At 43.7% G+C, this 25,120-nt stretch overlaps 1 protein-coding gene across 1 annotated transcript in view; it reads left to right on the top strand.

The window, feature by feature from the left end:
- Positions 1-24,736, top strand: part of LOC306980865 (glucosidase 2 subunit beta-like) — a 167,944-nt gene extending 143,208 nt beyond the window's left edge. The window contains exons 14-15 of the mRNA XM_079580398.1: positions 19,095-19,194; positions 23,996-24,736. Coding sequence (XP_079436524.1) covers positions 19,095-19,194; positions 23,996-24,133 — 238 coding nt within the window. The 3' untranslated portion in view covers positions 24,134-24,736. The remainder of the gene's footprint in view (positions 1-19,094; positions 19,195-23,995) is intronic.
- Positions 24,737-25,120: the final 384 nt, after the last annotated feature.

Below are 25,120 nucleotides of genomic sequence, written 5' to 3' on the forward strand. Positions count from 1 at the left end.
ACGGAGAAGCGATGTAGCCTAGCAACATTGAGGGAAAAAAGAGAAAAGAAGAAAAAGAAAAAAAACACATTGAACGACTGTGTATGCCCACTGCAAAGGAAAGCAGGCAGTCGAAATGACAGCACAGAGCAACCCCGGAGAGAGTGGGATGTGCCGGCCACCGTGAAAAATACAAATAGGTTGGACGTTTGGAGCGGAATACTGTTGTTTACCCACCGACCCGTCCTTCTTTAGCGATGCAGCGTAGCATTTCACCTGAGCGACAGACAGACTATTCAGTTAGCAGCCGCGCAGGTGTTATACAGATCAGGCTGAACATTATGACCACTGTCAGGGGTGACATAAATTATACATCATTTCTGGATAGTGGCACCAGTGGGCGGAATACGAGATAAGGCAGAAATGATGATTTTGCCGAGGTTGAGGTACATGATATTAAGCCTTATAAATAGTTATCTACATTTGAAGTCTTTCTTTTTTATTGTGGTTACAAGCTCAGCTTAAAGGGACATTTCAGGATTTTTGACATAGGGCCTCATTTCCTAGTTATCCAGAGTGTTATTGATTTCTGGAGATGTTTTTTTTATTATTTAAATTCATGCAGTCCTTATATTTGAAGAGTTTAGTGGTGCTAGGCTAGTGCTAGGCTAGCGCATGGTTATGGTAACTAGTAGCCTGCATTAAAAACCTCTTCAAAATCATGGGGTCGTCCTCCAAACATTCCCATATCTGATTTGTAAAAAGCTCCTTTGTGAATTCCACGTGTAGTAATGCCGGCAGGTAAACAAACTACTGTAGATCCGGTAACCTGCAGATCACTCCGCGGCTGCGTAGCTTACAACCAGGATCTGATGCTGCTCAAATATAAGTTATTTTAAATGCAAAATATATATATTATGTTGTATTTCAAAAATTATTCAGTCAACACAGACATTTATATCGGTGGTCTGGTGTTATAAGTGATTTGCTTCACGGTGCTTGGGTCAGACTGTTTTTAATGCAGGCTACTAGTTACCATAGACATGTGCTAGCCTAACACTAGCCTAGCACCACTAAACTCTTCAAATATAAGGACTGCATGAATGAAAAAAGTATATTCATCTCCAGAAAACAATCCCAATCTGGATAACTAGGAAATGAGGCCCTATGTAAAAAATCCTGAAATATCCCTTTAATATGTCTTTGTTGCAAATAGTGTAGAATGAAAGTGACAGAACAGCCGGTATAAATTACACAGTTACCAGGTTATACATGATATAGGCCTCCATGGAGACGGGATATTTTATTGTTTGCAAACGATACTGTACTTTCTACATAAATGCAGTCATTGTTACTATTTAGAACAAATAATAGCCTAAACAAATCCACATACTTGGAGTGGATATCTAACCTGGCAAGAGCTGGATTGATATTAGAGTGCCAATAACAATGCCACTGACATCAATCTTGGATCACTCCGGCTTATATTGTTATATTGTCGGAAAGAACGCTCTGTTGGATCAAGTCCGATTTGTTTTAGCCAATCACAGCCAAGTCTCAAAATAATCGTTGCTGTGTAGTTCATTATTATAAATAAAAATGTTTCTTGTTGTCGGAAGATGTTACACCCGCCTTCCTAGGGCAATACTGCCACGCGATTGGCCCCTTTTGGCCAAACCCACTGGTAGTTCGGCATCCAAGCGGTTCAGCAGGAGGTGTTGGGCGCAGTCGTTCCACTTTTGTTCTTGCTGTGACATAACATCAAAGTTATGACATGTGGTTTTAGCTTGACATGCAGGAATGGGTAAGAATAGGATATTTTACCACGCACTTGCCACATTGGTTTATTTAGCCTGGCGCTGACACAGTTTCTCCTGCAGTGTCCAGCCTTGTGTTCCGTTTGGACACACACACGGCTATGAACACGTCACAGCGGTTTACCATGGGATCTAAAACTCTTATGATTAACCTACTATGACCGTTTGTAACTGCGCTAATCATAAAATTGGTTCATCTTGACATTCCTAGATTCAAAGTAGTAAGAAAGCACAGTGCGCTTCAGCGAAACACACACACAAAAAAACGATCTTGATGCTGTGCCTGACTGAGTTTGTTGTATTGAAAAAAATCCACAAAATGAAAACAGAATTCCCATGTTCCAAGACTAAAGCGATGATGTGAACGCCTGTGGGCTGTCCAAGTCCTCGGAGAGGCCTTGACTTGAGTGATCCAGCTGGGCAAATTTAACTGGCACCATCCCAAGAAAAAGCTCGAGTAGCGTCTCATCTCTGCTTGTGGTAATATGAAAATATGCTCATTTGATCAATAAAAGTCGGGCTCTCGAGAGGGCGGCTCAAAGCATCTTTGGAATATTAAAAGCTGCAGTATGTGGTTCTAATGCAAAATACATGAAGTCCCTCCTCCCTTTAAGATTAATTACTGCGCGCTGGTGGTTTTCTTCACTGGCTATAAACACGAGAAAAGAACTGTAGCTAATTATCTCGATAGGTGGCCATTTTATCGCACGGCAATCACAAGGGAGCAGCGCGATGATTGCTGTAAAACTGCTCCAGCACACGCAGGTTACAAATGAGGACAAAGAAATTGACGATCGACGCGACACTGTGAGAATGACACACTGCCTCCTGCTCCAGAGAAACCGCCTCTCGCCGAGCGCCGCAGTTAAGGGCTAAATTTACCGCTGGTGTAATCTGTGACATTTGGATAATGTTGATGTTTAAGTTACAGATTTAGCCGGGGCTATTTTTAACGTGTGAGTGAGGAAACTAGTGCATACTGTAAGGACAAGTACGGGGGAACAGGAAATGACAGTACACAGGAAGACTGTATGGATGGTCTACATTCAGCCTAATGAATGCATGCAGTCTGACTCTGACTGTAGGGACTGTCTTTAATGTTCACTTTGAGCAGAGTTTAGTGCGATTGTGGAAGGGCCAGTTTGATGAAATGCGGATTATATGCCTGAATGAAACCCCCACATTTCCCCTATGCAGACTGCAAAGAATGGCGTATAGAATTCTACTACAGCATGGATCAGGCAGGTGACTGGTGTAACAGTGGGTTTCAGAGAGAAAGAAATGGTTATTTGGTCACACATTCAGCACAAGCATTGACCCTCACCACTTGGTAAAATTAAAATTGACCAAAAAGTGTCATGTTTTGGGTGGCTACATAATACAGACTGTGTCCTTGTCCAGGCTCCCTTCTTTTTGTATATTTGCTTGTGTGGCTTAAACGGGTGTTTTTTCCACCGTGTAAATTCGCTGCTTTGGTCCTGGCATGGGATTGGTGGACTATGCTGGAAGTCGTGACTGGTGATTGGTCATCTGAAGCTGTGTGCTTGGTGGGGCATTTCGTTAAGGCCACCCGTGCCAGCCACGCCTATAAAAGGACCACTCTTTGGGACATTCAGAAGGCCAGTATGCCATTTGTCCTGTGTCTCTTTGAGGCTAATGTTAACTTTTGTGTGTAGAGACACTCGTTTTCAGTTATTTCAGTTGTGTCTCCCATTTGTGTTTTCTGTGTCACTTGTTTTATAGGCCTAAGTGGCGCTTGTGATTTGAGACACTTGATAGTTTTGTTTGTGTTTTGTTAAGCTGTAGGAAGTTGGTTTGGTACACCTGTGTGTTGTTTTAGTTTAGGTTAAGTTTTATTAACCTTTGTAAATATTGTAAGTAGCCTTCGTTTGGTTATTTTTTGCTACCCCTCTGTTAACTTTACCTTTTACACTCCTTTTATTAAAATACAACTGTATTTAAAGCGACACTGCGTAACATTTTGGACTATACTGTTGCCATTAGTGCAAAATATGCTCCTTTTGACCAGCTCGACACAGAAAAATACTATTACTGCAGGGAATAATCAAAGAATGGATTTGGATGAGGACCTAACCTATTTTAATCTCAAATTCTACTGATTTTAGACACATCTCCATGGAGACGAGCTGGAGACGTACCCACTCCTGGTAAAGTTACAGTCATGTCTTAGGAGAGCTGAGTCGCTCACAGCAAACACACATGTTTGTATTTTTCCAATGATGAAATGATCTATCATAAAATACATGCTAGTATTTCATTGTTTTTTTATAATTAAAATTCTACGCGGTGTGCCTTTAAAGAGACTAGATGCAAGTTGGTCATTTTTTACTCACTACTGCCACCTCAGGTCTTATGCGTAACTGCAGCTTCTATATTAAGCTTGTGCATGACGGCGCTTCGGACCCGAAGTAACCACTTTTTGAGTGACAGTGCAGGATTTTAGAGGCAGTTGTGGTGAACAGGTCTCGGCTCATTCTACACATTAGGACATGGCTGGAACATGTAGGGGGAGGACTCCTTATAGTCCCTTTAACAGCAACTTTTATCCGAGCTGAGCCGGGTTGTAACAATTGGGGGCTCGTCCGGGATCATAACACCCATCCCATAGAGTTGTATGCATAGTTGCTTTGTATTAGGTAAGTTTGTAAATTGGTGTTGTGGGATTGTGTCCTCAATCCCACCAGTCGATCATTCGCAGTGACATCACAACATGGTTTGGGTACCTGTCTGTTAGGCTTAAATCTCAAATGAACAATCTTGTTAGAACCATCCCCTGCCCTCATCAGTCTAGTCCGCCACAAGATCAACATATGTGTCGTCTAGTACCTCAACACAGACTTCACTGCTCACTCACAGTTCCAGCATGTTTACTTTTTGCTCTTACTTCTTACACTAACCATTGTTAATGATCTGCTTCCTGGTACAATCATTTGCTGTGTGTAATATTTCTGAGCACACTATATACACTAACTTGTCTCATTAAATCAGCGGACAAGCTGTCTTGTCGCAGGCGCGCGCGTCACATTGTGAACAGTGTCACAGTGAAATAACTAACTGTTGCTTTAGCCGCGGACGATTTTGCTTTGTTCTGCTCACTTAATGAACGCTGGCTTTCATGTAGAACGTTTTTGAAAAGCCATCTCCGTCCCGTTAATTGTTGTGATAGACGCGCCGAACAGCCACTTTTTTTTATTTATTTATTTGTTTTAACGCCTTGACTTATCTAATGATTTAACCTACAGTGCGGCGACAGGTGCCTGGTGCAATTGCGTAATTATAGATTTAAGTGTTCTATTTAATGCGCTCGTTTTCAAGCTGTCAAGGTCGTCCGCTGGAGTGCCATTAGCGAAGAGTGGGCCCCCTCTTTTACCTGGGAACGCGGCGGCTGCTTAATAATGTCCGCGGCTCACGGAAGCGCGCGTGGAGCTGCAGCCACCGGCGGCAGGTACGGGCGCCCGGGAACGCACGGTTGTATAACAATCCTTACAGCAAATGTGCACTCGGATGTACAGTAAGAGCCGCTAATCAAGGCAAAGGGCTGATGACTCCTGCGCGTCTGAGGAGAAGGTTTAAAGTAGGGGGCGGAGGGGGGGTGGGGGGGGACGGTGGGCCTGACATCGTGAACCCCCGTGGCCTCTCTCCGCCGGGGTTGCCATGGCAACCCCCGGCCCGCCCGTTAATGAGGCACGAGTGAGCTGTTAACAGAATACTGATTTGGGTTTGACGTCGCGCCTGATGCGTATCTGGCAGGAGGCGCGGATAATATAGTGCCACGTCCCCGGTGTGCGTGTGTGCGTGTGTGCGTGTGTGCGTGTGTGTGTGTGTGTGTGTGTGTGTGTGTGTGTGTGTGTTTTATAGCGGCGCGTAAAGAACCGAGTGTAGTTCGGTTTATGCGGCTGAGGCTAAATAAAAAGGTGGCATTGACGTGAGGCTGTCGCGGTGAATGTTTTTGTTGACTATTAATCGTCATCCTTAAACTTGTGATAAACTGTACCCACACTGCGTCAGCGCTGCTCCCTTCTGGCGCAGCTGCCACTTGAGGTGAGTTGAATTGACAGGGTGTGTGGCTGAGGGATTGCCTCCAAAGATATGTCAAAGATTGAAACAGGATTGGTCCCAAAACGTTGCCTTGGGGGCCGCCTCTCCATTTGATCCATCTCTCAATCACAAGCATTTCAATGATTTGTTTTTTTACTTTTAACTGGGAAATGCCGAGTTTTCTTTCTCTTTGGTATACAAGTTACTTTTCTAAAAGGCAACGATGTGTTATTTGCCTTTGTATTGAAGTCTACTGTACATTTTGAGATTTGCATTTTTTTCCCCCAGGTTTTTTGTGCGTTTGTAGCCATGAGACAGAATTATCTTACTCCTTAGAGTGTATACTGTTGTATGTATGTAATTTTGTTGACATAATGTTTCCGTCGAATGTCAAAGCATGCTATTCACAAAGCGTTTGAGAATCTATTATACTCTTTTATACCACTGACACATTGAATTAGGTACTGGCTGCGGATTGTATTGCATGGTGCCCAACATACAATGAGAATGTCTCCGTTAGCTCGGTCTGTTCTCCTTATCTGAAAACGCCTTCTACGTCCTTTTCTATTCTTCCCCTAAAGGTAAGTGAATGCCGGGCCCTTACCGAGCATGTGCGGTTTGCATGTTTCTGTCCGTATGAATTATGCATTACCAGCGCGGGCACAATGGGTGATAGGAGCGTCGGTGACTGGCACAGTATTGACGGCGCCGCGCTCTTATTGGCGACCTTATGTGCGGGCCAAAGTTCACCAGCTTTTGCTTCTTATTCCTTCTCATACTTTTCCCCCTTGTTTAGCATATCTTCATTTTATTATCAATTCCACATTCACCAGCAGCGGTCCCGTCCCCTCCCTACGTTCTAAATGATTAGCACATTAACAGCATGGAGAGGGGGCTAAGTCGCTGCTCCGAACCCCCTTGTTAAAGCTGAAAAAGCATAGCTGCGAGGTGTAATTCGTTGCAGTGGCGGCTAATGAGTGGATGCTACAGTGGGAAGGTGACAGTAATAAGCCCAGACTTTACACCACCCCGACGCAGGTAGAGCATGTGATTAGCAGCGCCAGGTTAGCTCCTCGGTACGACTCGCTATCTGCTTCCACACTATTTACACGCCACGTAGTACATACAGTATATACTATGCTAGCTCCTCAGAGAGATGGAATTTCATGAAAGCTAATGTAAAGTGAGGGATGCCTTGGCATTCATAACAGCTATCTTATTAGCGAAAGACATTTGAGACCTACACATTTCAAGAGCCCCCCCCACACCTGCAGCACAGTGGGGAGGCGTCACAAGAAGCGCTACAGGGGACGAAAAGGAGCAAACGAGGAGGTATCCGGGAAAGACTCACAGCTAAGCCACTCAAATCTATCCCTACTATTGTTCTGACTAAGACCCAGAAGATGCTAGAAGACTGTTGTGGAGCGGAGGGAGCTGCGCAGGAGGAAAAGGAAGGACGAGGTGCTGACCAGTGCAGGACACCACGCTCTGAAACAGGCCCACGATGGTGGCGCGCTCAGTCGCAGCGGCTCAGGACTAACCCAAACCTGAACGCCATTTCGTTGTATGATTGTACAATGACAAATAAATACGTACTTACTTAAATAGCTTAAAATCACTCAACTTTGTGGCATCAGCTAGTTGATGCCACAACTAGTCTTATATGTATAGTCTCATATAGTATCTCATATCTAGTCTCATATCTAGCTAGCATTGTGTTCCAGTTTTTGACTAGTTAAGTTAATTTACACCTTGAGATGACATGAGCAGATGCATTTAACTAGAGTTCAAAAGTCGTCTTCTTAACTCAACCTATGAAAATGTAATGAGAATCTGACTTTTTTTTGTGGTATTAAAAAGGTTTATCCAAGCAAAAAACCATAAAGGAAAGAAAAAAAAGCAAAATGACAAGGAAATACCAGGATGGACACCCTATAAGATCGCGTATGTGCAAATGTCAACATAGATTAAAACAAAAGGCAACATGTCGCTGGTTCGCCTACCACAACCTCCAAGAACAATGGATTTTTTTTTTTTCATCTCCAGTGAGTTTCACTTTGCCACGCAACACCAATGTGGCATTTCCTGGCTGCAGGCAATGTGGCTACTGTTGAAGTATGCAGACGCAGTATTATGCAAAAGCATTTTCACATACTCTACACGCGGCCTTGGTGTGAGAGGGCTCTAAGATTGACGTTCAGCTTTTTAAAGGCCAAGAAATGCTCTAGAGAAGGTTCCCAGACTACACAGTAATCCTTCCTTTTTCTCGCACTGTCACTCCAGGTCATGAGTGAGATGCATTTTAGAAAGGGTTGTTCGGTGTGTCTTTTTCAGTAATCGGACGCACAAGACGACATTGCAAATATATACTCAAATTAACATGAATACTTATAGAATTTGCACAAAGCATTAGCCACTAACACATTAGCGTAATATTGGAATGGTGGGTTGGTCTAGATATTTGCCAATAAATCTGTCAAGACAGCATGAGATCTCATATCATTATCTAAAGAGAAGGCAGGTTTGTTTATTTTGCATTTGTTTATTTGGTTGGGACAGTGCACGTTAATGAACACATGCATGTAAACACGCCATGCCTGATTGTAGCCATGGCCTAATTTGCAGCCGTTGTCCCCCAGTCGCACTCTCAAACACACGCTCATTCATCCTGGCCTGTTGTACATGTTTTTAGGGGTTGGGGAAACCGGAGTACCCAGAGGAAACCTACGCAGACACGGGGAGAACATGCAAACTCCAGTTAGACAGGCCCCGTCCAGGTGGGAATCGAACCCGGGACCTTCTAGCTGTGAAGCACGGGCGCCAACTGCTGCGCTACTGTGTCTGCCCCACTTAGTTTTTTTTTTACAGTTTAAACGCCTTGTTTACCGTGCAGAACCGACAAATCTTTGCTTTAGACGAGATAAACCAAATTAATGACTTTGCCGTTTTCGGTTGCTTTTCTAAATGTCTGATATTTTATGAGGGATAAGACTTTTTCAGCAGTTTCACCAGTTTTGCAATTGTAATTGAGATACATTACTGCTTTACTTAAAGAAATAGGCCACGGTTTTTCCAACTGAAATATGTTCTCACCTGAGCTTAGACGAGTTGATGCGTACCTGTCTGGTCTTTGTGCGTGCGCTCAGTCACGCAAAACGACCAAAGATGTTGTTAGCATTTGGCCTCTCCCAATGTATTCCTACGGCTCCAAACGCGGGTGAAGTTGGAAGCTACCCCGCTCCACGGGCCCACACAAAGACCAGACAGGTACGTATCAACTGGTCTAAGCTCAGGTATGAACATATCACAGTATGGAAAAAGGGTGGCCTGTTCCTTTAAAGGGCCTAGATGCAAGTTGGTCATTTTATGCTCACTACTGCCACCTCAGGTCTTACATGTAACTGCAGTCTCTATATTAAGAACGGCAATTTAGACCCGAATTAACAACTTTTTTGAGTCACAGTGCAGGGTTTTCTGCACATTAGGACATGGCTGGAGCATGTAGGGGGAGGAAAATACATAATATTAACATTTTTAAGCTCCGTATAGTACCTTTAAGAAGTAATCAATAGTAATCGGATTACTTTAGAAACCAACTACTTGCAAAACTGTTCATGATTTGTCCTTATATCCAATTATAGCCAATATCCATGACTAATACTGATGTAAATATGATTGTATTGTTAAACTCAAGAGATGGGATCAAAATACAAATTCTTATTGAGTCAAAAAGCTCAACTGACACCCACCTCAAAATCGTCAGCTTTCAAATGTAAATTTTCCATACATTTTCTTTGCAGACATTCCCAAGTGGAAGTGTTGCTCGGAGCATTGATTGTTTTGTTTTTGTGTAGTGACCTATGCACACGCACTGACCTTGACCAGCTCATTATTGCTTGCGAACAGTTTATTTATGACTATATCAGTGTGGACTATACTCCCCTTGTAGCGCGTGGCGCGATTAGCTGTGCATCTCCAGGATTTATCACTCGAGGCGGACGGATTATCGCCACCATGGAGTTTAAAACAGAAATCATCGCCGACCGCGCCACTTTATAATCTCCTCTTGCATTATCATCGGAAGAAAGGCAGGGTAATTATACGTAATACTGACAGGATTATAAAATCAGCAAAACAATGAAGGCTGAAATCCGGAGACAAGTGATCGATAAGATGTTCCAGCGTTTTGCTTTAGCGTGGCCGTAAATTAGCCCGAGTAGCTGAGCGCGCAGTTATTTTTGTGGCCGCTGGGTGTAATTAAATCACCAGTCCATCTGCTCATTTGCGTGTCAATACAAATCGCACCTCGCGGATTCAAAGGGGGAAAATGAAACGAGATTGACTCCCGAGATGGACTCCTCCCCGGCTCCTGCAATCTCAGCCACAATGGAACATAAATGCAGGGATAATAGGTTTAGGCCCGGCTGGATGTGCCGCTTTTACAGGTTTATCTGTGATGGAAGGTGCTTTTATGGCATTAGGGAAGGCCTGGACAGAGAATGAATCATAATCCAGGTATCTGTAAATAAGATTCCCAATGTTTTAAGGCTTAAAGCAGCACAAGGCGTTCGATATCTCCAGCCATTTATCTCAGGCGGTGACGTCGCCCTCGCAGGCGCTCTTGGAAATAATGGGAGCTTGAAGAGTACTTCTTCAAGGGTATATTTGCATTCTTACAGTGGTAAAGATGTAGTGCCTGGACCTCCTTCAAAACAGGGATTGTTTAGTAGAAGAGAAAAGGCACTGTTAAATTGTTATTGAATGTTACAAATCACATTTAACAAGGAATCAGTTTCTTACCATCATACAATGTTGTTCTCTCATCAAAAACTGACCTGGAGCTGCGTTTCAACCCGCTCGCGCACTGTTGAGTGATCTTTGAATCTTCCCCAGTGGCTATTTTCAGCACTCCTGTTCCCAAACAGCTCCTCCTGAGGTCCTACATTTCTTGGAAAGGCTTTCCTCACCTCTCGATCTCCTGCTAAGTGTAAGAAATCCTTTCATCGACATAGCTCCACTACAGCCGCACTGTCTATTCTTATTTTATTTAGGGACTGACCGATATGGATTTCCGGGGAGCGATACCGATATGAAGTTGGCGAATGGGTTGGCGTGCCTGATAGCTGATAAAGGCCGATATTTTAAGTAATTTTAATTGATGATGTTGTTTTTTAGCCTAAAGTTAAACATGTAAAGGTTTCTGTCATAGAAATATATAGAAATATCAGTCGACCGATGTGGGGATTGCAGATGGAAATTAGAGAGCTAAATCTGGTGCAGCCATCCTTTTAATGTAACTGCACACTGTCCTTTCAATAAACTAAATTAAACTACTAAAAAGCCGGTATGCATATACCATTGATATTTCGGCCACATTTTTTGAACTGTCTGTAATCCTTTGCATGAAGCTTCTAAATGTGTCAGTGTGGAACTGTGACAGCAGGGGGCGCTGTATGATTATGTTTAGTAGTTATTTCAGAGGCGGCTTGTTTTAAAGACAAATCTATTATAGAAAACGCTATCTCAATGGCCGCCGCCTGGGCGCCGCCATGTTTATTTCCCATACCGACTTTGAAGCTAAGCAGGGACGGGCCTGGTTAGAACTGCGATGGGAGACCGTTTGGGAACCTGGCGACAGTAGTGAGTGTGTGCGTGGTTGGTGGTGGGGGCTGATGTGCGCAGTGGACTGAATGAATACTGCAACAAATTGTACACCGACGAGCGTCTGGAAAAGCGCTATATAAGACTTGCCATGTTCATTTCCCAACAATCCGCGGGCGGCCCCACGTCACCGTCCCACCGGACGCGGGCATTGGTCACGGGTCCATATGGACCGCGGTGCTGCTGTCCGAGGACAACCCGCCGTCACAACAACGCGAGTGCACGAGATCTGACTGCCGTGCGTGTGTGTGTGTATGTGTGCGTGCGCGCATCCTAACAGGGCGATGTGTGTCATCGTCACTCACCCTAAACTGCAGCTGCAGACGCTCCGCACAGGTACAGTTACATCCTCCAAAACACATCCGCGCGTCTTTGTTTAAGTCTCTCCTGCAGTGACCGAGGCTGTGGTTCATTACAGATCCAGTGCTGTCATGTCAGAAGCTCAGACACATGCGTAAGACCCAATCCTGGTCATATTCCGTCTCCAAAGTTTTGTCTCCGAAAAAAAGTACACGCAGAAACACGAGCTTCAAATGAAACGCGCTGCTCCAAGAGCTTCAGCCTCCGTGTGCGGAAAGCGAAAGTGAAACCACTTAACGAGCGCATGGCCTGCACTGTTGCTTTTTTTTTTTTTTATGTTTTTTTTTTACTTTGCTGCTGTACCATTTCTTCTCTATTTCTTCTTTACATTCTATAAATCGGCTTTGAAAGCATTGCCAATTGTATTATAAGGATATAAATACTGTCTAATAACAAACAACTTCTTCTTTTTTAGATTGCTCCAAACCACGGGTCCTGCACCGTGAACCGAACCGTTAGAGCTGAACCGCTAATATTTCTCCATAAATATTCCACTGTTTCTTGATTTCTATTCCCTGAGTTTTGCAACATATTGTCCATTTAGTTTATAAGAAAGGAGTACGGGTGCATCAAACACTCCAATTGCAGTTTGTTTGACATTATTTTTAGCATTCATTATTTTAAACATTTGGAGTGGCCATAGTTTTAGGAATGGGTTGGGAACCACTGGTCTACTTACTGCGGGTCTACAGCTGTACTGAGTGACGGGTTATAGGGACTATACTGGACATTTCTTTGTAATAACTCATAATCTCTCAATATCAAATGTGGAGACTAGCGAGGCCCGGCCAAAGGCCGGGTCTCAGCTAGTATCAATAGATTCCAAAACCAAAAACGGTAAGTCTCTATCTCTTATAGTTCCGAAATTATACTCCGCTCCCCTGAGGCCTAGGAAGTTGTGGGAGGGCGCTTTCCGGTGCTGAAAACGGGAAAGTCTCTTTCACTTTCGGTCCCAGAGATATCGGCCTTTTTGTCGGTCGATTTTGGCTGATAGCCGATATTGAAAATATCCTAATATCGGCCGATATATCAGTCGGGCCCTAATTTTGCTGTTTCTACTTTTCCTCTTTATTGAAACAGCTGTGCAGCAAAGAAAAGCAAGGGGTGGGTGGGGGAGAGGGAGGAGCTTAGCATTAGTTGGTTTAAGTCCTATCTCGAGGACAGGACGTACTTTGTTGAAATTGGCAACTGTGTCTCAGACAAAATTGCCATGACCTGTGGAGTCCCCCAGGGGTCAATCTTGGGACCCCTCTTATTCAACTTGTACATGCTTCCATTGGGTCAGCTAATAAACAGCAACAATGTGTCGTACCACAACTATGCAGATGACACTCAAATCTACGTGTCACTGACGGCTGGTGAACATGGGCCTGTAGATACACTCTGTCACTGCATCCAACAGATCAGTTTGTGGATGCAAAACAACTTTCTCCAACTAAACTCAGACAAAACTGAGATCATTGTTTTTGGCCCACAGGCACAAAGACAAAGTGTTATCAGTCACCTTGAGTCTCTCTCTCTAAAACCAAAAAATCAGGTTAGAAATCTAGGAGTGATCATGGACTCAGACCTGAACTTAAACAGCCACATCAAAGCAATAACATCAGCAGCTTTTTACCATCTGAAAAACATTGCTAAGATCAGAGGAATAGTGTCAAAACCAGACTTAGAGAGACTTATCCATGCATTTGTCTCCAGCAGGTTAGACTACTGTAACGGCCTACTCACTGGCCTCTCTAAACGAGCTATCAGACAGCTACAGTACATCCAGAACGCTGCTGCTCGAGTCCTGACAAGAACCAGGAAATACGACCATATTAGTCCAGTGCTCCGGTCTCTGCACTGGCTTCCTGTCACTCAGAGAATAGACTTTAAAACAGCTCTGCTCGTGTACAAGTCTTTTCATGGTTTAGCTCCAAAGTACATCTCTGACATGTTAGAGCCGTATGAACCATCTCGGGCCCTGAGAACTTCAGGGAGGGGCCTCCTGGTGGTTCCCAGAGTCAATAATAAACACGGTGAGGCTGCGTTTCAGTTTCATGCAGCTAAAATCTGGAACAGTCTTCACGAGGATGTGAGACAGGCCTCGACTCTGACAATGTTCAAATCCAGGCTGAAAACAGTTCTTTTTACCAATGCATATGACTGAAAGTATTTTATCTGCACTCTCGCCTTTTACTGTAATTGATTAATTTTATGTTGATGTTTTTATTCATTCTATTTGTTTTCAACTGTGAAGCACTTTGAATTGCCTTGTGTATGAATTGTGCTCTACAAATAAACTTGCCTTGCCTTGCCTAGTTCACCTGAATAATCAGGAAGTGGAACTACTGGCTATTTTACATCAATATTGCATTTTCTAACCAACAAAATATAAGCCACTGGACAGTGATAAAGATGTGTTTTATTACCAATTATATGTGTTTTATTATTTTCAAATACCTACAAGAAGCGTGATCCCCACTTTAGTTTTACGGTAAACAAGGTGAAGCTTGTGTAACCCAGTCTCTTGAAATCTGTTCAATTCTAAAACAACCAGTACAGATGACGAGCGTTTGAAAACCTTTCGCATGATTCAAATGCAGTATGCACGGTGTGAAATTCATATCGAACTAAATTGTTTGAACTGACCTAACCAAACAGACGAACCACGCGATGTGACCATCAAAGGCGGTACATGCGGCTCAATCACACCCTCATATGCCGGATAATAATGTTCATTCCACCTAAAGCCGAAATGCAAATATCAGCCTATCATTCTGAAAATCCAAGGCGTCTATAGCTGTGAGCTGAATGCTAATGCTCGGATGGAAACCTTATTCTGTGCAGGCAGCAGGAGACAGGTGCACCACATCACCCGGCATCCACAGTGTACAAAGGCATAGGAGGAAAAATACATAAGAGCGGGGCAGATAATGTAAGGGGACAGGTCCTGCTGCTGCAAGTGCAAGTGAGCATGGTGCGGATCACGGCTGCAGCTCGGAGCCAAACGCTGATAAATTGCGATGGAAAATGGAGCTGTCATTGCGCCAGTGGGGTCCGTTTTGCACATTTAGGAGGGGCTGCATTGTCTGTTCCAGGGTCAAGCAGGCTGGATGTTAGTCATTTTTATGCATTTGGAGCCCTGAAAAGGGGAAGCCATGGGGACAAGTAAATGATGCAGCTAGATGATAAAAGCAAGTTTAAGTAAATACATTTATTTAGAAATTCCCTTCAAAGAAAACTTGAATTCAGTGGCTTTTTCCTTTAACCCCACTGTCACCCCATCAGCCTTTGACTCTCAACCAGTCAGTCAAAGCATTCTTTTAAAGATACTGTGCCGTCCGCAGCAGCAGCTCCATGAGCCTCCTCAGCCTATCCCTGTTCTTCTTGAAGCTTAGGGTTGAATTACTTCTCTCCATGTTCTCATTATTAGATTATATTGATCCAAGTGTGAAATTACAGTAATTAAAAAATGTAATGAAAATATCTTCCAAACAATGTAACAGAGTATTTCTTAAATAAATGTTAATATTTAAATGAATAAAACATGAAATACCAGAGCTAAGCTCTCCAAAAGCATAAAAAACGGAGTATTGCATAATATTGAACCTTTATGACACTTTTTGCTCACTGTGCTTGTGTAACCTAGTTACAATTTGAATCTACTTGAAGGGTTGGCATTTCCATTTCAGAACACGGCTCTGTAGCCTTGTAACATTTCCTGGTAAATTAAATTGGAAAAAATTCTATGTCAACTAGTGAAGACCTGAGGTGCTTAGCTTACGCAACATAAGCCTCTCCATTGCAAAAGTCAACCTGAAGAAGATTGCCAGCTCATTCGTTTGAATGTTGGATATTCAACGGATTTTGTGACGTTGTTATGTCAGATGGCCTATATTGTGCAAAATGTGACTTTTTTGATCTTTTGACAAGTTATATCCTCATCAAAATAAACTGGGGGGATGTTTTGTTTCATTTGTGCATGTCTAAGAAATCCAAGTTCCCTCTTCCAGACTCCGACAGTGTTGTAATTCATGAAGCTCCTGTTTTGTTTTGGCTTCTCCTGTTTGTTCCTACCAGCTGCTGCACAGTCCAGATATGGCAATTGATTATGAGAAGCCTTGCAGGTATTGTTAGAGGGAACAAGCTGTCAATACAATTTCATCCCCAGCTTCCTATGAATAAAGACAGCGGCAGAGCGTCTCAAGTCGAGCCTGATTCACAGCACTGCCTCTGGCCCCTGGGAATCAAGCTCCAAACCAGTACGTCTAGGCAGGATGGGGGGGGGGGGGGGTGTCGGGGATTTGTGTCGGTAGGAATGCATGACCCACCGGTCAACTTTAGCACCGGCGCTTTACCCCGTAGTTGCATGCGCGTCTGACAGCAATCCATTTGGGAGCGTCTCGCCGCTAACAGGGTGCTAAAACCCAATCAAAGAATCGGGACGTGGAGCTCCAGCCGCCTTCCACCCGCGTGAGCAATTCACCTTCGACTGACCTGCTCGGGCTCCTGAATAAAGCATGGGCGACATACATGCTGCTCCCACTGGCACCGGGGGCTGTCTGGATCAGCCGCCGGTCAGGGGGGGCAACGCCAAACAGCACCAAACGGCTCTCATTCAGAAACAAAAAGTCAAACCCGGAGACAAATTAGTTTTGAAAAGTAGCATTTATCTCGTCTCACGTGATTTACTTTTCATATTCCACCCTTTCTCAGTCAGCGTTTTCATCCGGACCCACCCTTCATCCGGAGTTTCGTTCACGATGCGCAGCTGATAGTGGTGCCACAACACTTGATTAATGATTGTTGTTTGTTTTTGTGGAGATTTGCCCTTATTCCGCTTTGCCGCTAATAATTAATCAGGTAATTATGTGCCTATTAGCGGATAGATTAGCTCGTCGCTAAGCTAAATGGAAATATTCTGATGTCAGGATAATGCGGCATTACGGTAATCCATCATTCCATTAGGATCAATTAGCGGCACAAATGAAAATATCAAAACAGAGCATGAATTGCAGATTAGCCCTGTCTATGACTAAAAGCAGTCGTCGGGGAACAATGCGGCGCTTTAATCCAGCGGGAAAAGGTCAAAGAGGTGGAAAATGATGATCGGCTGTTGGCACTGTGAAGAGAGCACTCAGACAGATTACAAGAACAATTTATTACCTCTCGTGGCGCTTTATCCGCAGTGATTAACGCAACGTTGACAAAGCATTCGGGAGAAAACACTTTTTTTTGTTGTTGGCTGAACTGCGAGAGACGATAAACTCGCTGCAGGAAGTGAAGGAAGAGATGCCAGAGGAGATGACGCTGGTCCAAAACCACAGCCTCCCCCCCCAACAATACTTCACAGCATTTAAAGGCCTTTATTTCAGAACTGTACAAAGAAATAGGTGTGTGTTCTGCTCCCGTGCTCATTCTCCAGTCATATGGAGCCGAGAACATGGATGATTCAGTGATGAAAATGCATCAAAAGAGCAACAATAAAGTGACCAAAAAAGTGACAAAAACGTCCAAAAAGCGATGAAAAAGCGTCAAAAACGTTGCGCTAATACGGACAAAAAACTAAAAAAAAAGTGAAAAAAGCTGTAAAACAACATAAAAAAGCTACAAAAAAGTGAAAAAGTTGATTAAAAAAAAGCTACAAAAAAGTAAAAAAAAATCACCTAAAAAGCTACCAAAAAGTGAAAAAAGCTAAATGAGTGACCAAAAAAAACTAACAAAAAAGTGACGAAAAAATGCAAAAAAGTAAAACATTTTTTTTTTTTAATGCATTAAAAAAAAGTTTTAAAAAATGCACATAAAAAGTGACAAAAAAGCTACAGAAACAGTAAAACAAAACAAAAAAAAAAACGGACAAAAAAGTGGAAAAAAAATCCACAAAAAAGTGGGGGGAAAAATGCAAAAAAGTGACCAAAAAACGACAAAAAATAAATAAAAAAATGCGCAAGAAAACAAGCAAAAAAAGTGAATAAAAAAAGGCAAGCGAAAGTGATGAAAAAGCGTTGAATATGCATCAACATTTGGGTAAAGCTGAACTTGGTTAAGGTGGGGGTTAAGGGGTTAAATTTGCTCAAATAATATTTTCTATGGCCTGACCCTCTTCAAGTTATAACAGAAATATACAAAGCAATAGGTCTGTTTTCTGCACCTGTACTCATTTAGTCATTAGTGAATTCAGTCTGTAAACGTCTGTTAACGCACCCAGCACATTTCCCCCAGTTTGGCTTTACCCAAATCTAAAATCTTCTTGAAAAAAGCGCCAAAACAGCAACAAAAATGAGCCGAGAACAAGGATGAAAACGCAACCAGAAGAGCGACAAAAACGTGACAAAAAGTATAAAAATGTGACAAAAAAGTGTCGAATATGCAACAAAAAAGCCAAGGAAAAATATCATTTCAGATCAGTTTTGAAAGTCTTAGCTTTCAAATGAGGCATTACACTGGCCTATAGGATGTGAGCTTTTAGATTTCACCTGGACAAAATGCACTTGGTTAAGAGGTTGAATTTGCTTGAATAATAGTTTCTATGGCCTGACCCTCTTCACGTTCTAACAGAAATGGATAGATTAAAGAATAAACGGGTTGCCAGGTGTCAGAGGCCAAACCTGCCCAAAAGCTTCTAAAAAAACACCTCACTTAAAACGCTCCAAAAGCTGCACAATCGCCCGGCCATCCTGATGCTGACTCCACATAGAAAGATCCTGGAATGAAACCACCTACAAACCTGGGCTGGTTGTACGATTAGCTGCGTTCGACAATCAGAAGGTTGGTCGCATCTAACTCTTTTCTGAGCCTTCAAATTGCAGATTTAAACCCATTTTTTAGTCCCAGTTATAAACTATTTAAAGCCATTTTCTTTTTTTTTCCGTCTCTTTGCTCAGCTCAGTTTTGCCTCTCCCTGATTCCTCCTGAAATGTTTGGTGAGACTGTAATTATCTTGCGCTGGGCCGCCACTTTTGCGACTGGCTTCGTCTCCTCCACTTCCCCTGTGTCTCGTTTTCCTTTTAATCACTGATTCAACTAAACTGTAATTAATATTTCCTTCCATTGTTAAAGGAGACGGGGAAGCCCTGAGCCAGGAACCAAACAGGGGCACTGCCAGACGGCCCGTCCTGCCAGATTTCCATTCGCGAAGCCAGCCTACAACACAGGCTGTCTCGCAGTTTTTAGGAGCTGATGAGGTATTGTTGTGGTTAATAGATTTTCCTCCGTTTGTCTGTTTGGTTTTTGCAGAGTATGGGGGATGTGGTCTGGAAGTGCGAACAACCCGTACAGCCAGCAGGAGTACGAGAACGGGGAGCCGTGCTGGCAGGGGGGCTCCCGCAGCACTACAGTGAGTATGGAGTGGCAGGGATTACACGGGGCTGTGTCGGGGCAAACGGGACAAGTTACGTAACAACCTCTCTCAATACAAATACGGGACTGTGTAGGATTCAGGATTTAAGATGGCTTTGAAGGGAAACGTCTGCCTGGCTCCAGTTGTGGTCAAAGTACTTCGCTTCATTACTTGAGTTGAAGTACAGATACTACTGGTCAAAGATTACCAGTTGCTCAGTCAAATGTTTTTACTTAAAGGTACACGGCGTAACATTTTTGGATTAAACTGTTGCCGTACAAAACATGCTCCTGATGACCAGCCCGACACAGAAAACGCTCTTTCTGCAGTGGGTGATCCAAGACTGGATTTGGATGAGGACCTAATCTATTTAAAACTCAGATTTGGCTGCCTTTAGTCACTATCACCATGGAGACGAGCTGGAGACGTCCCGCTCTCGGTAAAGTTACAGTCAGGTCTGTGAGAGATGAGCCGCTCACAGCAAAGACACGTTTGTTTGGTCATTTTTTAGGTATTTTTTAACAATGAAAATATATGTAATTTACTCACCTATACAGCTATTATATTCTGTTCATTGAATGAAATGTTACATGGTGTGGCTTTCACCTCTTAAAGGAACAGGCCACCATTTTTCCATACTGAGATGTGTTCTTGCCAGAGCTCAGACGAGTTGATGCGTACCTTCATCACCTTCATCAACCTATAGATTGAAGACTTAACCCAGATGTTTCTCAGCCTTTTTGGACTGATTTTGACCATTTAAAAACTCAGAAAATCAAAAGCTCTGATTTGTCAAACATGCTCCAGAGAGCGAGAGAGAAGTGCCGGGTTTACAGCTGTTCACTACAGAGCTACCAAAATCACACATAAGGTGTATTAGAGTGTCTAAAACCCCCGCAAAAACTATTTTTGGTAACACTTTATAATAACTACACCTTATTTAGACTTAATGAATGATGAGTTAACACTTAATTCATCATGAACAATTCATTACTTAACACTACTACTACTACTTCAATGCTAAATAACTACTTAACTACTACATTTAGTGCCTAACTCATAATGAATCGTTTTTCATACTTGACTTATTCCTTTGTTAAGTAGTTAATAAGTGTTAGCTAGTGTTAACTAATGCATTGTTCAAGATTAATTAACGGTTAACGCATCATTTATAAAGGCTAAATAATGCGTAGTTATTATAAAGTGTTTTTTTTCCATTTTTGGCACTCAATGTGTTAAGGTGGGGGTTAAGAGGTTATGTACTGAAGTATTTTTGATTGTACCCGTAACCATCCAGGTATTCACTACCTGTATAGCAACAGGGCGGGGACAAACCTTCTTCCTTGTCATGAGTTAATGGCATTGACTGCGCTACACAGTGCCACCTGCTGTTCAGAGTGTTCGTTTTCATCAATCAATCAATCAATGTCACAACAGGAGTTGCCTCACACGACTGCACAAACATTAAAACGATAAAACAAACCAATAAACAAGAGAATGTAACCCATGGGCAAGTCCACATTTTTAACTTCGGAGCCTTATAGAAATAATGCGCTGGAGTAGAAAGGATTATATTTATCTTTCAAATGTAGAAACTCCCATATTGGCAGTGAGCGATAATCCGTCAATAATTATGAAAAATACGCGATAAACCCGACCAACATTACCTTTAAACCTTCAACAAGTCCACGAGATGCGCCGTCTGCCTGCCGTTCACCGTTAATTCGCTTCAACACCTAACGAGCCTTCCGTCCATCTGTTCTCCATGTCTGCGACGGCCTCATGCTTCAAATTCGCCCCGCGATTCCTTGTTCTTTCGGGCTAATTCATGAGGTCATTTGCGGCGGCGTTTGCTCAATTAAAAATGCAGTACTTTCAATCATCCCATTTGCTTCTTCTCGCACCGATGTATAGACGGGCGCCGTCCGAGGGCCCCTCCCGTTTGAAAGAAACCAAAGTGAATTCCTTTGATAGGCGTCTCTCCGCGTCGCACAGTGGGCATGAAGGAAGCCTCGTCACGAAGTCCGCCGCTCATTATATTTGAAATGCCGGGGCTCGTCTTTGGTTAAGGCCGTATGTCGTTGCAGCGGAGCAGAGAGAGGACAGAGGTATTGTGGGTAGAGAGAAGGGGAGGACGGGGTGCGCTTGTTAATTAGAGCCAAAGTACTGGGCTGTGACTGTTACAGATATGAGTGAGTGGGCCTTCGCTGAACTTATCCCCAGTCATTTCAGGTTAGCATCACTCAGACGCTTTTCCCAGTGAGGACCAAACATCAGCTGGAGCTCCCTCGAAATGTCTATTCATGTGAACCATCGTAGCATTTACATTTTTCAAAATAACATAAAAGGGGGGGGGGGGGAAGAGGCCACGGCACAAGTTTGGGCACACCCCGCAGAGTTAATGCCTCGTACTTAGCCCCCCAATATGGCAGGTATCACAGCTTTAAACGCTTCTCGAGGCAGCCGAGAGTCTTTCGTTTCTAGTTCGGGGGATTTTTTTTTGTGGCCTTTTTCTTCCTGACAAAAGTCTTCCAGAGCCGAGGGATTTCTGGGCTGTTTTGCACGCGCTGCTCGTTGGACGTCCATCCACAGATCTTCAATGATGTGTAGACTGTGAGTTCCGTATATATGTCGGACTGCACACCGAAGAAGAAGAAGAAGAAGACGAAGAAGAGAAAGAGAGGAGGAGGAGGAAGAAGAATTGGAAGAAGAAGAAGAAGAAGAAGGAGGAGAGGAAGAAGAGAAAGAGAGGAGGAGGAGGAAGAAGAATTGGAAGAAGAAGAAGAAGGAGAAGGAGAAGAGGAAGGAGAAGAGAAAGAGGAAGAACAAGAAGAGGAAGGACAGGAAGAAGAAAAAGAGGAGGAGGAAGGAGACGAAGAAGAAGAAGAGAAAGAGAGGAAGAAGAAGAACAAGAAGAGGAAGAAGAAGAGAAAGGAGAAGAAAAAGTGGAGGAGGAGGAAGAAGAGGAAGAAGAAGAGAAAGAGGAAGAAGAAGAGGAAGGAGAAGAAGAAGAGGAGGGAGAAGAGGAAGAACAAGAACAGAGGAAGAAGAAAAAGAGGAGGAGGAAGGAGAAGAAAAAGAGGAGGAGGAGGAAGAAGAGGAAGAAGAAGAGAAAGAGGAAGAACAAGAACAGAGGAAGAAGAAAAAGAGGAGGAGGAAGGAGAAGAAGGAGAAGAAGAGAAAGAGAGGAAGAAGAAGAGGAAGGAGAAGAAAAAGAGGAGGAGGAGGAAGAAGAGGAAGAAGAAGAGAAAGAGGAAGAAGTAGAGGAAGGAGAAGAAGAAGAGGAGGGAGAAGAGGAAGAACAAGAACAGAGGAAGAAGAAAAAGAGGAGGAGGAAGGAGAAGAAGAAGGAGAAGTAGAGAAAGAGAGGAAGAAGAAGAACTAGAAGAAGGAGAAGAGGAAGAAGAAGGGGAAGAAGAAGAAGGGAAAGAGAGGAAGAAGAAGAGGAAGGAGGAGAAGAAGAAGAAGAAGAGGGAGAAGAAGAAGGAGAAGACGAGAAAGAGAGCAAGAAGAAGGGGAAGAAGAAGAAGGGAAAGAGAGGAAGAAGAAGAGGAAGGAAAGGAAGAACAAGAAGAAGAGAGAGAAGAAGAAGGACAAGAGGAGGAATTTGCCGCCCAAGGTCGTCCATTGTGTATTTTGACATGTGTTTTGGATCATTACCCATTATAGAAACCATCTGCTTTTGAACTTCAGCTTTCAAACAGAGAGTGTTACGTCTTCCTTTAGTTGTAATATTTGTCATTTTATTTCGTCTTATTTCATTTTTTTGCAGGTCTCCACCAAACTGCCTGCACTGTCCTCTATGTTACAGCACATACTTTCACCTTTAGCCTAAAAATAACCCCATTCTTCCTTCCCCGCACGTCAATTATTACTGCCTGCCTCCTCTGACAGCTACGTGTGTGAATCCATAGACATGTAACAAGGCAAGGAAATTAGCCCGGGGACTCGCGCTGGTATTTTGACGAAGAAAAAAAAAAAGTCCTACCTAAACATGGCTCCGTTCGTGGGCTGCACACACTTAAAACACACAACATTTTAAAAAAAAGGCGCTATTTTAAACCCCCGTCCAGCAGCAGCGAAACCAAATCACCAGTTTTGTAGCTGCGGCTGGAACTCGAGCACAATGCTACCTGTCAAGTCCCCATCTCAGCCTCTCCAGGTGCTTTTGTTCGCCAGAAACATTGTCTGTACAGGGGAGCAGTATGATGTGAGGGAGTTGCCATGGAAACCCCCTTCCAAGTAAAATAAGTTGCTTTCTCCCCCCCCCCCCCCCCCCCCCCCCCTTCAACACTTCTTCGGAGAGAGGCCGTCAAAGTCACCTATTAAAGCCAAGGCTACGGTAATCACGGCCTCGGGAGTTCGTGTTTTCGACTTTTCGGGGGTGGGGCGCGGCGGTAATATCCCACAATGCAATGTGTTTTTTCTACATTTACTTCTGCTAACTGTGAGTCCCACCTTGATAGTTGGATATTTCAACAACAAATTCCCCTCGTCTCATCGATGCCACAATATACTGCACATGCTGTGTGCGTAAAGCCAAAGTTTGGGTTATAGTAATAGTGAGTTGTCATGGAAACGCACAATGCCAAACACTGTGGCTCAGACTGTACATTGTTACGAAACTTGAGCCTTACATCTTGCATTACATTGTCAATTGACTTGATTTGCCACGTGAAGGAGGCGTACGGCGCGAGGTGCGACGATCTTCAATCAGCCGCCTTTGTGAGATAAAAGTGAAGCGCCTCTTGACTCCGGCGCTCCTCTCGCTAAACTTTCTTTTCTTGTGCGTTTCTAGGTCACGCTGACATGCGGAACGGAGACAGGCCTGCGCTCGGCGAAGGAGCCCAGCAAATGCCAGTACATCATGGACTTCCAGACTCCCGTGGCCTGTCAGCCAGTGCTCAAGCAGCGGGGGGTGCACAGTGAACTTTGACCCAGCCCCCGCGGTGACAGGCCCCGGGTCCCGTGGGTGCCCCTCCCTCCCCCTCTCTCTCTCTCTCTCCTCCCGACATCTGTGTTGTCAGAACATACCACACTTCCAGCAAGTCGAGCTAAGGCCATCCGCACACGATAGCTCTTCACTTGTCATTGATTGTACATGCTGCCGGCCTGGCCAGGCAGACGGGCAGGGGTCTGCAGTCGCATCGCCTTCATGATGCCGGCTCAGTTTCCCTGTAGAACAAGGCAGAGAATAAAACTATGCAATATGTTATTATATGAATGCACTGACATGCAAGGACCTCCATCAAGGCATTGGCTCTCTGTCACGAAGCAAGATCTGAAGGTGGAAGGGGCTGTTGTAGAGTGCAACCCGATTATGAAGGAAACCTTGGACGTAGCATTGATGCTAAAAACAATTAGCCTGGTGGAGGCTAATATTGTAAACACTCTGCCCCCGGACAGGTGTGAAACGTTGTGAAAGTTAGAAATGAGTTTTGACAACAATTAACAGTTGTAATGATCAACTCCCATGTCTTCCGTTTGAAAAGTAGGTACAGGAGCTTTAAGGCGTACGTTGGGAATAGGGCTGGGTACCGTTAAATACCGTCGATCTCCGGTTTTCGCTACTTGCACATAACCCATAATGCTTTGCGCCTTGGGGTTTGCTACGACCTGGAGGCTTTTGAGTGCGAGTGAAGCTACAGACAAACAATGATGAAAAGCAACTTCTTCTGTGCTCGTAATTGCTCCAACAATCAAAACCGTAATCCGATGCTACAAAGCTCTGCACGAGAGCTTTTTTCCCGATCGACTTTTCAAAATCAATAGATAAAAAGGTACAGATTTTCTTACGCTTTGGTTTAGTGGAATTGGATATTTTCTTTATGGTGTTTGGAAGATTAATATTAGTCTCTTCAATGACAGCTCGCAACGGCGTATTGTCTACAGCAGCGGACCCCCAAGGCGCAATGCATTATGG

Source organism: Gobius niger (assembly GCF_951799975.1).
Source record: "Gobius niger genome assembly, chromosome: 21".
In the NCBI taxonomy this organism is placed as follows: Eukaryota; Metazoa; Chordata; class Actinopteri; order Gobiiformes; family Gobiidae; genus Gobius; species Gobius niger.